This window comes from Rhinolophus ferrumequinum, chromosome X, assembly GCF_004115265.2.
Source record: "Rhinolophus ferrumequinum isolate MPI-CBG mRhiFer1 chromosome X, mRhiFer1_v1.p, whole genome shotgun sequence".
In the NCBI taxonomy this organism is placed as follows: Eukaryota; Metazoa; Chordata; class Mammalia; order Chiroptera; family Rhinolophidae; genus Rhinolophus; species Rhinolophus ferrumequinum.
In genome coordinates this window covers 101,989,186-102,003,768 of record NC_046284.1, presented here as the reverse complement: position 1 = coordinate 102,003,768, position 14,583 = coordinate 101,989,186, and the positions used below count along the sequence as shown (strand labels likewise).

The following is a 14,583-nucleotide window of genomic DNA, read 5'->3' as shown; positions in this document are numbered from 1 at the left end:
TTTAGGTTAATTATGAAAATTTTGTCATACCGAGTTATTTTGCTTGCTGACAAATTTTGCAACAGAGAAAACATGGACTAGTAAACCCAAGCAGAATAAACGTGTTATACTTAACGATGATGCTCTAAGGACATGCCTATTTAACCAAACCAAACTCGAGCAGGCTTTAATATCAAATATGTTTTCAGATCACGTGATCCTGAAAAGGCATTTCGGTAGTTTTCTGTTTTTGAGAACTTTTATATAAGCATTTAATTCCTTTAAGCCAATTAAACAGAGCTCTTTACAAATCAGTTCTAGTAATATTCTTTGGAGGTGTACATACATACACATAGACAGATGCAACCAGAGACCTGATAGTTTTGTTTTTAACATTTTAGCCATGAGACAGGTACAATAAAGCATAAAACCCACTAATTTATAGCAGTTGGAATAAGTTTATTTGTTCAGATGGCTAAGACTTTTATTAATATTTGTAAAGGAGACAATTAAGATTTGTATTTGTTTTTGGCATGGAGCCTTGGAGCCAGAGCAGCAGTTTATGCTTTAAAAAACAAACAAGGAAATGAAAACCCCTCCTTTGCTATTTTTTATCTTCAGTCTTAGGACTTGAGGATGGTAAAGATAGGTGGGCTTTGAACTGCTTCTAGAGTTGCTTTTCTGGTTTCACGCAGCTTTGTAAGATAAGGACACTTACTCTCAATCCCCCAAAGAATTTGGTTGTAATTTAACGTCATAGGTTGACCTACCCTTCAGACTATATCATTTCTCATTTGCTTCTTTCACCCTGGGTATATTGTTTATGTGAGTTTAGGGGAGGAGGCTTTAAAAAAGTCCTTTTGTCTCTTAGAAGCTTTTGTATATCAATCAAAGAATGATGCAGTCCATTCTCCCTGAGAGGTTTGGAATTCTCTCCTTTAAGGCTGGAGGGAGCCTTGAGGTGAACTTAAAGGTTTTCCTGAATGGCCATTAGAATTCTAAATTATTTTGGCTAAATTGGTCCATTTTATTAAAAAGGCACAAGAGGAGGGACCAAAATATTTATACATAGACTAGCTAGAGTTCCCAAGGAAGGAACTTTTTGGGTTCTTTCCTTCTTAGAGGGTTGAAGATAACATGTTAAAGATAAATTCCCCAGAAAGCTGTCACAGGCCGAGAAAAAGACCAAAGAGATGTTAATCACTGCCAAATGCCTGCTGATACATGTACTTTTTTGGATGGCAGGGATCAAAAAGCCAACTTTCAGGATGAGAGAAAACCTCTGCTTTTTTTTTTTTTTTTTAAATTATAAGCACGTTAACAGCTTTAGCTAAGCCTAGGGTCTCTTGCAGCCAGACTTAATACCTAAGGGGGATGTGCCTGGGAGTTAGAGATTGTGTGCCATTTTACAGCTTTCCTTGATGCGTGGAAATTTTTCTTGAGGTTGGCAGGTGACCTAATGTCAATATAATAACCCCTTTTGTGACCAGACTGCAAAGACTTAGTACTAAAAACATGTTAAAGATCTCATTAATTTTTATGTTGATCGCATGTTGAAATGATAATTTTTAGATCTACTGGTTTAAATAAAATGTGTTATTAAAAATAATTTTGCCTGTTTCTTTTTACTGTTTTTAATGTGGATTGCATTTGTAATTTGCACTATATTATTAGTTTCAGGTGTAGAAAACAATATTTACTCTCCTCATAAAGTAAGGAGTCTACTACCCCTCTGACATACATTACAATACCACTGACTATACATGTATATATTTGACATTCAATATTATTTTATATTAGTTTCATGTGTACAGTGCAGTGATTAGGCATTTATATAATTTATGAAGTGATCCCCTGATAAGTCTAGTACCCATCTGACACCATAAAACTTGTTACTGTATTACTGACATTCTGTATTTCACATCCTGTGGCTATTTTGTAACAACCAATTTGTATTTACTAATCCCTTCACCTTTTTCACCCAGCCCTCCAACCCCCCTCCCATCTAGCAACCATCAGTTTGTTATCTGTATCTATGAGTCTGTTTTGTTCATTTATTCTGTTCTTTAGATTCATACATATAAGTGAGAGCATTATATTTCTATTGGATGGCGTTTCACTAAGAAAGTTGCAGATTCCAAAAACATTAAAAAGTTTCTGACAAACTTGGGAGTGGTGCACAGGGTCAGATCCTAAACAGCTAAAGGTGATGTCTGTGTTTTCCTCAGATTCAGTGCTGATGTCTGTGTTTTCCTCAGATTTAGTGCTCTCAAGAAGTAGGGTGGTCCAAGCTTCATCCTGTTACATCCAGATGCTCTGTGATCAGGAGGCGTCATGTTCCAGTATGGCAAATGGAATTTACCAACATCTTTCCCTTTCCTTTACCTATTCTAAAGGCCGATCAATCCATCTTTAGTGTGAGGCTCCTGAAGTTAGCCTAGTTAAAACTAGGAGGTGATAGAAGAAGAGTCCCACTCCATTCATAGCCCCATAGGTCTGCTAATGAGGTTTTATTTAAGAATCCAGCCAGCAAAAATGGATGCCTTGTTTCTTTCTCTTTTTTTTTTTTTAATTAAAGTTTATTGGGGTGACGATTGTTAGTTAAGTTACATAGACTTCAGGTGTACAATTCTGTAATACATCATTTATATATCACATTGTGTATTCACCACCCAGAGTCAGTTGTCCTTCCATCACCATATATTTGACCCCCTTGACCCTCTTCTATCACGCCCCTCCCCCCTTACCCTCTGGTAACCACACCTTGTTTCTTAACCCAGATTTGAGAGTAGACCCTGGGAGCAGCAATAATATGAATAAAAAGAATACAACTGTGGTTTCTTATTAGAGTTTCTGCCACATCACTTTCCCATTTTATTTGGTAAGTTTTCTCCTAGTAAGTACCTGATAGACCATATTTTTTCACACATTCAACAAACATTTATTAATCATCCACTCTGTGCCAGGCACTATTCTAGGCTCTAGAGATACTTCAGCAAATAAAATAGGGCAAATAAAGTGGACATCCTAGAGACATACCCCAGTGCTAAGTTGTAAATTAAATGGTGTTCTGCCAAGTGCCTTTTGCTTATGATGTGTTAAGTTAACCTTTGACTTGTAAGATACTTTATCTCCTCAAAGGGCTTGAGAATTTGCCTTCATGCTTTTATTATTTTTATTGCTTCCAATGAAAAAGGAGGTGTATGTATGGTGGGGAGGGAGGAGAGCAGTGACTCAGAGTGCACAGGCTCTTATTTCTTTCTCTTTCTTAATCTGCACTTAGGTAATTTTCTCTCACAGGAAACCTAGGCATGGGAACACGTACCTAATTGGATCTGACTTTACTACTGCAATTACAGTGATTTTGGAAGTTAATTTTAATGAAAATATGAATTCTTACTCTGAAAGACTAAGTACTTTGGTACTCTAGTATAGGAACTCCCAGATGAAAAACAATATAGTTACTATCAGCATTTTGCCAGCTCTCCTTTATTGTTGGTTTTCCTAGTCTCAAAAAGAAATCCGTATTATTAATTGGTTGATATATTAACTTTCCTGCCTCTGGAGCCATTTTTGTTTTTTTAAAGAATACGGAATTGCCACTTCAGCTTTATCTTCAATAGGTTTCTATTTATCTAAAGAGACGTTATTTCTGAAGCTACCTTATAATTTTATGTTTCTATCTGAAGAGAAGTAGAACATCTTGTATGGCATTCCATTTGGTTGGACTGTTTCCATCAGTGAATAAGAGCTTCAGTTGCTGAATAATTTTCAATCTCTGCTCTCTGCCTGCATTTTGACCATAATATTGCAATATATTTTTCAGGTTTTCAATTCAAAAACAGCCGAACTACTTAGTCACCATCAAGTGGAAATAAAACAAGAGTTTCCAAAAGAAGGGTATGTTTCCTAATTTAATATGTAAACATAAATCACATTTATTAGTCCATCTCACCTCATTGCCCTGGGGCTTTGTAAAGTAAACTTGGCTGAACACACTCCTGCGAAGACTTAAGGGATAGATAGGTGTTAGTCAAGAAAAGAAGCAATAACTTGGTAGTTCAGCAAAACATGTGGGTAACTGATGGCTTAGGAATTCAGGGATAGAAAAGAAGGGGATGATAAAATAAAGTAAGAAAGGCAGTGTTAACTATTGGAAATTCAACACTGACTTTGAAGTCATTTCCTTCTTGTCCCCATCATTGCCAAAACTGCTGCTTTGCTGATTTGAGTGTAAGGGTTTTTTCCTTAAATAAAGATAAGTATTTTAAAAAGCATTCACGTATCTAATACTAACATCCTATTTGGGAATAATGTTCATAAATAGTAATTGTGAGTAAATAGAATGCTAAGTATATTTAAAGTTTATTGATGTGTATGATACAACCACTTTGAAAAATTCTGTCAGTTTCTTATACAATTAACCATACATCTACAGCATTACATCCTTAGGAATTAATCCAAGAGCAATGAAAGCATATGTGTATAGAAAGACTTATACATGAATGTTTATAGCAGCTTTATTCATAATCACCCAAACTGGAGGTGACCCAAATGTCTGTCATCGGTAGAGAGGAAAGGCATTTGGAATTTCCTTGCTACTTGTAGGTCCTAGGGTAGGATTCTTTTAGCTTGTATCATTTCTACTTTTGGGTTTTCTCAGTCACCATTTATTTCTCCCACGTTTCTCTTCCTTGTCATTTATTATGCGACTTGCAGTTCTGAGGCCCTGGTACCTTACCAAAATTGCACTGGAATTGGGTCTGAAAACTTCAAACAATTGCTTGTCTACTTGAAATAGTTATTAGAACAAATTTAATTTTTCCCCTAAATTCTAACAAAATGTTTTGAGAAAAAGTGGCAAGAGAGATTAGTATACTTACTTGAGTTTTCAGAATTCCTTTTGCTTCATTGATATCAGTCCACCTAGAAAAAACTAGTGAAACATACATATATAGTTTATCAATTCATCAAACCTATAGGATATAAAGAATTGGGGAACTAATTTCTTATTGGATTTGAAAACATGATTTAAAAATTGGCAGAATATTTGCTATTTTGTGACCTGTTATTATTTGCCTCCTTTTGAATGATTAATTACTACATGAAGAATAATAAAAATGTAAGGGAAATAGACTTTTCTTTAAATCATTTCTTTAGTGTTAGGTATTCTTTGCTTATCTGATTTTAATTTATGTACCAGCCACACCATCATAAGCGAATATTTCTAGAGAAATAAACTGCAGTTGTATTGCTTTCTTGTGGACTAACCAAATACATTCTTTTGTTCAAAGATGGGTGGAACAAGACCCTAAGGAAATTCTTCAGTCTGTCTATGAGTGTATAGAGAAAACGTGTGAGAAACTTGGACAGCTCAATATTGATATTTCCAACATAAAAGGTATCTTAATAGAATATTTTACTCCATGGTATGAGTATCTCAAGCTAATTAATTAATTAATTCAGCACATAATTGAGTGCCTATACAGCCCTAAGCGTTTCTGTGGGAACTGAGGATAGAACAATAAATGGGAAGATTAGGTCCCTGTTTTGATAAAGCTTTTATTTTGGTGGGAGTGAGACTAATAATAAGAGCAGACAAGTGAAAGTAACTTCAGATGCTGATAAGTCCCATGCAGAAAATGAAACTGAGTGATATGGTGGTTGTGCCTAGAGAGGCTTCCTTTAGACTGGATGACCAGAGAAGTCCATTCTGAGGAGGTGACACTTTACTGAGGTGTCAAAGGCAAAAAGGGGCCAGCCATGCAAATATCTGGGGAAGAGTGTTTGAGGAAAAGGAAGTGCAAAGGTCCTGAGGTGGGAATAAGAGGCACATTCCTAGATCAAAAAGAAGGCCTGCATGTCAAAAGAATAAAAGAAGGGCTAGGGGTGAAGGTGGGTAGTAAGAGCTGAAATCAGAGAAGTAGATAGGGCTTTGTAGCCATAGTTAGGAGCTTGGATGTGATTATTAGTATCACAGAGAGCCATGAAAAAGTGTTAAGCAAGACTACAGGGAATGAGAATCTGATTTGCATTTTAAAGAAATTCCTGACTTGCTATGTGGAGCAGTGTGGGGAGTGCACAGTAAAGGCATAAGTGTGGACGCCAGGAGACCAGTGTGGAGACTGCGGTAGAAGTCCTGAGAGCCAATGATGACAGACAGTGGTAGCAGTGGAGGTGGGGAGCAAGGGCCAGAAGTTGCTGATGGATTGGATGTCAGGGTCGTAGAGAGAGTAGTGGGGTATGGGGCAGGGAAGGCTCAATGATGATACTTGGGTTTTTTGCTGGAGCTCCCGGATAGATAGGGATGCCTTTTACTGAGGAGAGAAAGACCAGAATAAAGAATAGCAGGGGAGGGGGAGGTTGTTTCAAATCAAAACACTTTACCTCTAAAATGTCCCTGAAATACTGTTTTAGAGTGTTAGACTATTACCGTGTTTCCCCGAAAATAAGACTGGGTCTTATATTAATTTTTGCTCCAAAAGACACATTAGGGCATATTTTCAGGGGATGTCTTATTTTTTCATGTACAACAATCTACATTTATTCAAATATAGTCATGTCATCTTCTTCCGGAACATCGTCATAACATGCTAAATGCGTCCGCCTGGCTGAGGATCTTAACTGGGGCTTATTTTCGGGGTAGGTCTTACTTTCGGGGAAACGCGGTACATAACTGTTAATTCCTAGTAGTTTTAATTAAGTACCTAAGCTTGGCTTTCCATCATTCATACAGAGAGAAAATAATAACCCATCTAATCATCTAAAATTGACATACTAGTATAAAGGCATAATGTGGTAATCGCCATCTCTTTATAGTTGAAATTTTTCAAGTTCATCCAAGGGCTATTGTTGCCTTCATTAGGTAGTTTAACTCTATGTAGAGGAAACCATCTATTGGTGATGGTGGTGCCTTGAGATTCACCCATCTTTCTTGGCTCTGAGATTTACCAGCACATCTAAAATGAAACTTTGATTTTGTTTTTCAGGCTTCCCCCTATTTGTATAAATAAAACTTGCTTTAAAAAGACTAAACATAAAACCATTCATTCAGCAAACTCAGAGTTCCTACTATGTGCTGGGTGTGTCAGGGAAACAGCACAAATAGGGTCATGCAGCTAATAGTCAAGTGGAGGAAACACTTTAATCCAATAATCACAATAATTGCAAATTAACTGTAATAATAGTTATTTCTGTTACTGCAGATTTTTAAAAGAAATAAACACCCACGTAGATTTACTATTTTGTTGACAATTTTTTTATATCCTACCCTCATTATATTCCTACGTCTAAGTGGAAGTGCTTCAAACTTCTTTTAGAGCTGCATTCACCAAGTTTTAGATACGTAGTGCATCAAAGGGATTGTTGATTTCCTTGAATTGTTCTCACACCTTTCATAGTCTAAACTGCATAAACATATAAAAAGCATTTAGCAGTACACTCTGCTGAAATATCTATTACCACAGATGTAAATCATCGAGGTGGCTTAAAGCCATGTCCACGCTGTAGATTCCACGGTGATTGGCCAAAGTTTTGACATCATTCTACCCCCCTTATAGGTAAGGTAGATTACGGAGCATTGGCCTTCTGGACCCACTCGGGTACCATTCCCTTTTCTCTTTTTTTGTTTGGTGTATGTGAAAATGACACATACCTTCTTTTCCCTCTATCTTAATTCAGTTCCTTCATGCCAAGTAAAATTGGGTTTCTTGCAGACAATCAAAATCCAGTGAATAGCTTCCCAGGATTCTCTTCCAGCCCTAAACACATCTCTATGACTGGTTTCTCCCCAGGGCACACGGGCCTTATGCAGTGCCTCTGAACTTTTTTCAATGTTCTAATCTCTTATCATTTTTACCTTGAAATCCTCTTTTTTTTTAAAGAAAACTTTTCCAGGTGTTAATTCCAACACATATACTTCTCTTACTAGTTCCTAATTTTAATTCCGTCTTCCTCAGAGTAAACACATTCAGGTTTTGTAATTCTTCATCTTAGCTCATCTACTGTTTAGGAGCATATGAAAGTTACACACATAAAATATATATCCTGGCCTCACAGTCTTTTAGTTACAGATACCGTAATGACTGGCATATGTAAAACCCAATGTGTTACTCTCATATCTAGCAGGTGTTCATGCTTCACATATATATTCTTTCTCAGGGGTATTTTTCTTAACACTGAGTGTCCCTAGTGAAATTAACTAGTTAAATGCTACATTCAACACCTCTGGTTAAATTTTGCTTAAAATTGCCTGTGAAAAGTTACCACAGTTAAGAAAATATACTTAGAAAAAAGCCTTTGGAAATATTCCAGGATATTATATTCCTATAATATACCGACTCCTGGACGTTGTCTTGATAGAATTATGGATGACAGGAATCCTTATTTAAAAATAAAAGCATAATTGATCATTGGAACACATTTAAAACAAAAAACTAAAAACAGAGAGCAAAATAATAAAAGCCCCAGAGGCGGCCTGGGGCTATTAAAAATGCCTGAAGGGCGGGGTATAAAGGTTTTTAAGAAAACAGTCTCTGGAATGTGTGTCCTTAAGGCAAGTTTTAACAATTACAAATGAGATGTGGGAACTCCAACTTCCTGCTGGGAAGTTCTATAGGTGAATGAGGTGTCTGAGACCCCTGAGGTGATGGAAATGCCTTTGACTTTGTTGGGTAGGCGAGTAGGAGCCTCCCAGGCAGTGGAGGAAGGGATGTGGCCGTTTGTCAAACACTCAGATAACTACTTTTGATACTAGGGAAACTAATTGCAGAGAAAGCTATGCTCTCAGCTTTGAAACAGTTTATGTGGTGTTTCGATTGTGTCAGGTGGGAGAGGATGAATGAAGAGTATCTGGTATTGTAATCCTTTTTTTTTTTCTCCTGAAGAACAAGTATTTAAAATTAATGTAGATTAGTGACTCCTTGATTCAAATACTACTGTAATTTAATTACACCATAAGGGCTTAATGATAGTTACACTATCATTAGAAACATTAGAAACACTATTTTAGATGTGAAAACTGTAAATTAAGAATATATCAACATAATGTGAATTTTAGTTTATTTCATTTTTAATCTGACATCATTTTCTAATGGATAATATACGCTTTGATTAGCATAAATATGCACTCATTCTTAAAGTAAAGTGAATAAAGTATTTCTTTGTACTTTATAGTTCCTTCAGTCCAATGACAGGCAAACAGATCAGCCCGACTCGCTAAGTCAAGAAGGAAAGAAGCCTATTTACTTGCAGTGGGCTCATGTGTGCTGTTTAGCTAGAGAGTGGACTTTAATTTTGGAGGCATTGTTCATAGGGACCTGAAATCAACAAGCTTTCTGACAGCTGAGGACAACTAAAACCAATGAAACTGGAATTTGCAAAAGAAATACAATCGGCTATGATGAACTCTTTAATGATTATCGGGTAAGGCTATAAGTGAATCACTGTTCAGCTGGAAAAACTCTTTTATTTACCATACTGGAACTAAAAACTAAAGTGGTTTGTGAGGTTATCACTATGGCTCAGGAAAAAAAGCACGGGACCAGGAGACAGGGGAGCTGTGGTTTAGTTATTTACCACCCCAGAGCTACATAAGCTGTAATAAGTCTCTCTCCCTCATTTGCAGCTAGGTCTAACTGATGGAAGCTCCTTCACAGCATTGGCCTTCTGTGATGTCGAGTTCTATATAGGCAAGCAAAAGCTTGACCTTTGGCAGAGCCAACTCAATAAATTACCTGGGAAACAATTTGTAGCACAACTGGCTTGGTATGGAGGAGTGGCTTATGGAACATTCTCTTAGGTTGGCAATTGTTGAGAAGGAAGTGCTGGGTCACTTTGGCCCAGGTATGGGTTTCACACTGGCCAGACACAAAAGAATAGAGAGCAGAGCTCAGCATGTTCAGTATTCTTACAGACCAGTTAATGCAAGTGGAAGACCAGTCGCTTGGACTGGAATTGTGTGTCATTTTCACATGCACCAAAAACAAACAGAGAGAGAGAGAGAGGAAGAGAGAGAGGGAAGGGAATGGCACCCGAGTGGGTCCAGAAGACCAATGCTGCACAGTCTACCTTACCTTTAAGGGGGGTAGAATGATGTCAAAACCTTGGCCGATCACCCTGGAATCTACAGCGTGGACATGGCTTTAAGCCACCTAGATGATTTACATCTGTGGTAATAGATATTTTAGCAGAGTGTACTGCTAAATGCCTTTTATATGTTTATGTAGTTTAGACTATGAAAGGTGTGAGAACATTCAAGGAAATGATAGGCTGTGCATAGGGATTGCCGATCTAAAACTTGGTGAATGCAGCTCTAAAAGAAGTTTGAAGCACTTCCACTTAGATGTATGAATAAAATGAGGGATAAAATATGACCAATGAATCAGATAGAAATAGCTCTAGGTTACATTCTGAATACAAGTAAGAAGGAGCCAATAAAGGAAGGTAGCGTGAGGGGCATAGAATGGTGACTTAAGGATTGTGGCTAAGGAAGCAGCCAGCCGGTTTATGGAAAATTAATGTAGTGGGGAGGAATAGGAGATTGTAGTCAGCTGTGATGTCATCATGAGCCCACATTGTAAAGTTGTTCCTTAAAGTATCATGTTCACAATATTCTACTTTAGGTAGCAGCCCATGGCCATAGTCCCACTGAGGTTTCTGGCCTCTGTTCTGCCCACAATGTTGCTGGGGAATTCCTTTATGTGTCCTGCTTAGCTCAGTCCCATTCTCTGCAACTCTACTCTTCTCCTCAATAATGACAATGATTAGCAGCAATATCATTTATTGAGTACTTACTAACATGTTGCCCCCAAAATAAGACCTAGCCGGACAATCAGGTCTAATGCGTCTTTTGGAGTCAAAATTAATATAAGACCCAGTGTTATATTATTATATTATTATTATATTATTAAAATATTATATTATTATTATATTTATTAGATTGTATAAGACCCGGTCTTATAATAAAATAAGACCGGGTCTTATATTAATCTTTGCTCCAAAAGATGCATTAGAGCTGATGGTCCAGCTAGGTCTTATTTTCGGGGAAATACAGTATATGCCAGGCACTGTTTTTAATATGCATTAGCCCAGGGATTCCTCACTGTAACCCTGTGAACTGGGAACCATGTTTTATCCCCATTTTACAAAAGATGAAAAACAGCCAGGGTCATGTTGCTAGGAAGCACAGGAATTGGGATTGGAACCCCAGCAGTCTGGCTTCAGAGTCTGAGCTCTAGGAATAATGCCCCAAACGTGGGATTCTACCTTCGCTAAGCCCCATTTCTGCAGACAACCTGTGTGCCACTTCACAGAGAAAGTTGAGGCTCTGGGGCCTTAATGCCTCAATTTCCTCCTGTCTAGATCTTTTGCCACCTTGCGTCCATCACAAGGAAAGCAGTCGCCTTCTGCCCTCCTTGAGACTCCTCCCTCCAACTGGGCCTTGATCCCATCCCCTCTTTTCACTCCCATGATCAAGACCATGTCCCACTGACTCCCAACCCCCCTGCCCCCCACATTCTCCTTTCTCTTCTTTAGCCCGACAATTATGTCCTCTATTTCTTCAAAAGCACTCCCAGGGCCGGCCCGGTGGCTCAGGCCGTTGGAGCTCCATGCTCCTAACTCTGAAGGCTGCTGGTTCGATTCCCACATGGCCCAGTGGGCTCTCAACCACAAGGTTGCCAGTTCAATTCCTCGAGTCCCGCAAGGGATGGTGGGCAGCGCCCCCTGCAACTAAGATTGAACACGGCACCTTGAGCTGAGCTGCCGCTGAGCTTCTGGATGGCTCAGTTGGTTGGAGCGCATCCTCTCAACCACAAGGTTGCCTGTTCGACTCCCGCAATGGATGGTGGGCTGCGCCCCCTGCAACTAGCAACGGCCACTGGACCTGGAGCTGAGCTGCGCCCTCCACAACTAAGACTGAAAGGGCAACAATTTGAAGCCAAACGGCACCCTCCACAACTAAGATTGAAAGGACAATAACTTGACTTGGAAAAAAAGTCCTGGAAGTACACACTGTTTCCCAATAAAGTCCTGTTCTCCTTCCCCAATAAAATCTTAAAAAAATAACAACAAACTTCCTTTAAAAAAAAAAAAAAAGCACTCCCAAATCTCTTCCTTTTATCCTGTGCCTCTAAGTTTCCTTGTAGTAGAATCTCAGTCATCTTTGTACCTCTAGGAAAGGTATTAAACAAAGTAAGTAAATCTGCATTGGACAGAGATTATTTAGAACAGGGTCCCCCTTAGCTCTGTGTTGTTGGTGAGGACATTCCTATTGTGTTTTTTTCTGGGTGTACAATTTGAGTAATGCAGATAATTGCTTGTTCCTAGGAGAGGTGGACCATGCCACATAGAGTCGGAGGTAGTGGAAGAAAATTGGATTGTTTAGCCTAGACAGGGGAAGAGAAGCCTTGAGGGATGAAATATGTTTCAAGTGTGAAAGACTGACATGTGGAAGAATGATTAACCTTATTCTGTGTATCTCCAAAGCATGTAGCTAAGATCTGTAGGTGGAAGCGACAAGGAAAAGGATTTTATTTTGAATAGCAAAGCTGTGCAGTAGAGATTGCCTGCCTGGAGAGACGTAGGGGGAGTGTTTTGTCACTACCAGGGCTGTTTGAATGGTCACAGGACAGGTGATTCTAGAGGAGATTTGAGCTTAAGATGTGTTGTTGATTATATAGCCTTTCAAGGTCTGCTCTAATCTGAATTTCTAGAATCGCTCAATTTTTTTTTTTAGCCCAGTGCTATGGGCTGCATAGTAGAATCACCTGGGATTTTTCAGAAAAAGTACTTATTGTCAGATCCCTCCTTAGATCAGATAAATCAGAATGTTTGGGCCAGGGCCTGGGCATTGGTATTTTTAAAAAGCTCTCCAGCTGATTCTAATGTACAACCAAGTCTGAGAACCTCTGATTTAGCTGAATCAAGCTGAATTTAATAAGTCAGTATGGATTCGTATACTATTCATAGTGACTTCCTGTAACTATAGCACTGAGTTGTATGTAGGTCAGTATAATGGAAACACCATCACATATTGTACTTATGCCTGGTTCAAACTTGTATGTTTCGTATCATATTAAAATACAGAAATAAAACTGAATTTCTAACTAACCATAACATTCATTTGCCTAGCATGATGGATCTTATCTGTGGCTATTTTCATAACACGGACACACACACACGGAAAGAAATTTCTTGTAGCAATTAGTAAATAAATGAGGTGATTGTTGGCCTCAGAATAATAAATTGGGTATTGTAAATTTGGAAAGTTATTGCATTCCCTTTTTATAAGGCAAGCTGGGAGACTTTCATTTGGATTATGATCTGGGTCCATGTCATTCATGGTGTGCTGGTTGTGAAGCAGGAAGGAGTCTGTAGTAATAAAAAGAAACACTTGACATGGGGTGTTCACTTTTCCTGGGGCCACTCAACAAAAATAAACTCAATACCATTACAAATGCTGCAAATGTTTCTTTGAATTGTTGTGTTTAGTTGTGTCTATAAAAAAGCAAAATGAGAACTATTCTGAAGTAGTTTTCTACTTGTTTAACTTTCTACTCCCTTTTGCTTAACTCTTTTCAAAGCTATTGGTGTCAGTAACCAGAGAGAAACCACTGTAGTCTGGGACAAGTTGACTGGAGAGCCTCTCTACAATGCTATAGGTAAGCTGTCGTGCATGGATGTCAAGTCCAAGGCCTTTTTCCACTTGCAAGTATTATACTAAAATATCTGGCTAAAAAAAAGCGTGCAGTCATGATTCCTATAATCTGATGGGATGGGCAGAAGAGTCCTCTAAGAAATTCGTTGTTATATATTTACCATTTTCAGATACTTATCATGCTCTCCCCTTTTCCTGATTATTTGTATCATACAGAAATGGGTTGATGTTGCCAGACTGTTTTATAATTCCTGCTGTTTCTGATACCTAAAAGATCTCACCTCCTCCCCTCAAAAATCAAAATGACAAACGTACGCAGTCATCTCTCCATAAAGCACTTGTGTATTTGGTCTTCCCAACCAGGAATTTGTTAAATCTCCAAATTTTAACTCCTGCTACAAATTAGGCTATTACAGTAGGGGTTCCAATCTCAAATAGATCACCATTAGGTATCACATCTTATGAAATGTAAATGACCCTGGGTATATTTTAGCATCACTCTAAGCACGTGATAATTGAGCACTGAACGACAGTCACTTGCTAAAAGGAAAATTTTATTCTAAATATACAAGCACTAAAAAGGCGTCATTCCGTCAGAAATAGCAAAGTGCAATTTTTTGTCAATAAAAGACCAGGTTGTGGGGTGGGGATTGGAGATTGAAATTGTCAGAAATGGGATGGGATGATTTATAGACTGAGCTATTTTTACTTTACAGTGACTTTAGTAATAGTTACTTTAGTATTAATTGGAAGAAAGTGATATTCAAGCAGAAAATACACTAAAAAGGTGCCTGTAAGAGTACCATGAATCCATTGGAAATAAACTTTATTAAAAATAAAAGGAATTTAATGTTATCGTGTTGTAAGTATTAGTATGTCTTCTGTATTTGTGATAAAAAATGTCAAAGAATTATAACCAAAGGTTCTATTACACAAAAGTACATCCT

At 38.0% G+C, this 14,583-nt stretch overlaps 1 protein-coding gene across 6 annotated transcripts in view; it reads left to right on the top strand.

The window, feature by feature from the left end:
- GK (glycerol kinase) overlaps positions 1-14,583 on the top strand; it is a 65,131-nt gene that overhangs the window by 8,428 nt on the left and 42,120 nt on the right. For all 6 annotated transcript variants that reach the window (XM_033106928.1, XM_033106947.1, XM_033106938.1 and 3 more), the window contains exons 2-4: positions 3,806-3,879; positions 5,274-5,380; positions 13,563-13,640. In XM_033106928.1, the coding sequence (XP_032962819.1) occupies positions 3,806-3,879; positions 5,274-5,380; positions 13,563-13,640 (259 nt within the window). The remainder of the gene's footprint in view (positions 1-3,805; positions 3,880-5,273; positions 5,381-13,562; positions 13,641-14,583) is intronic.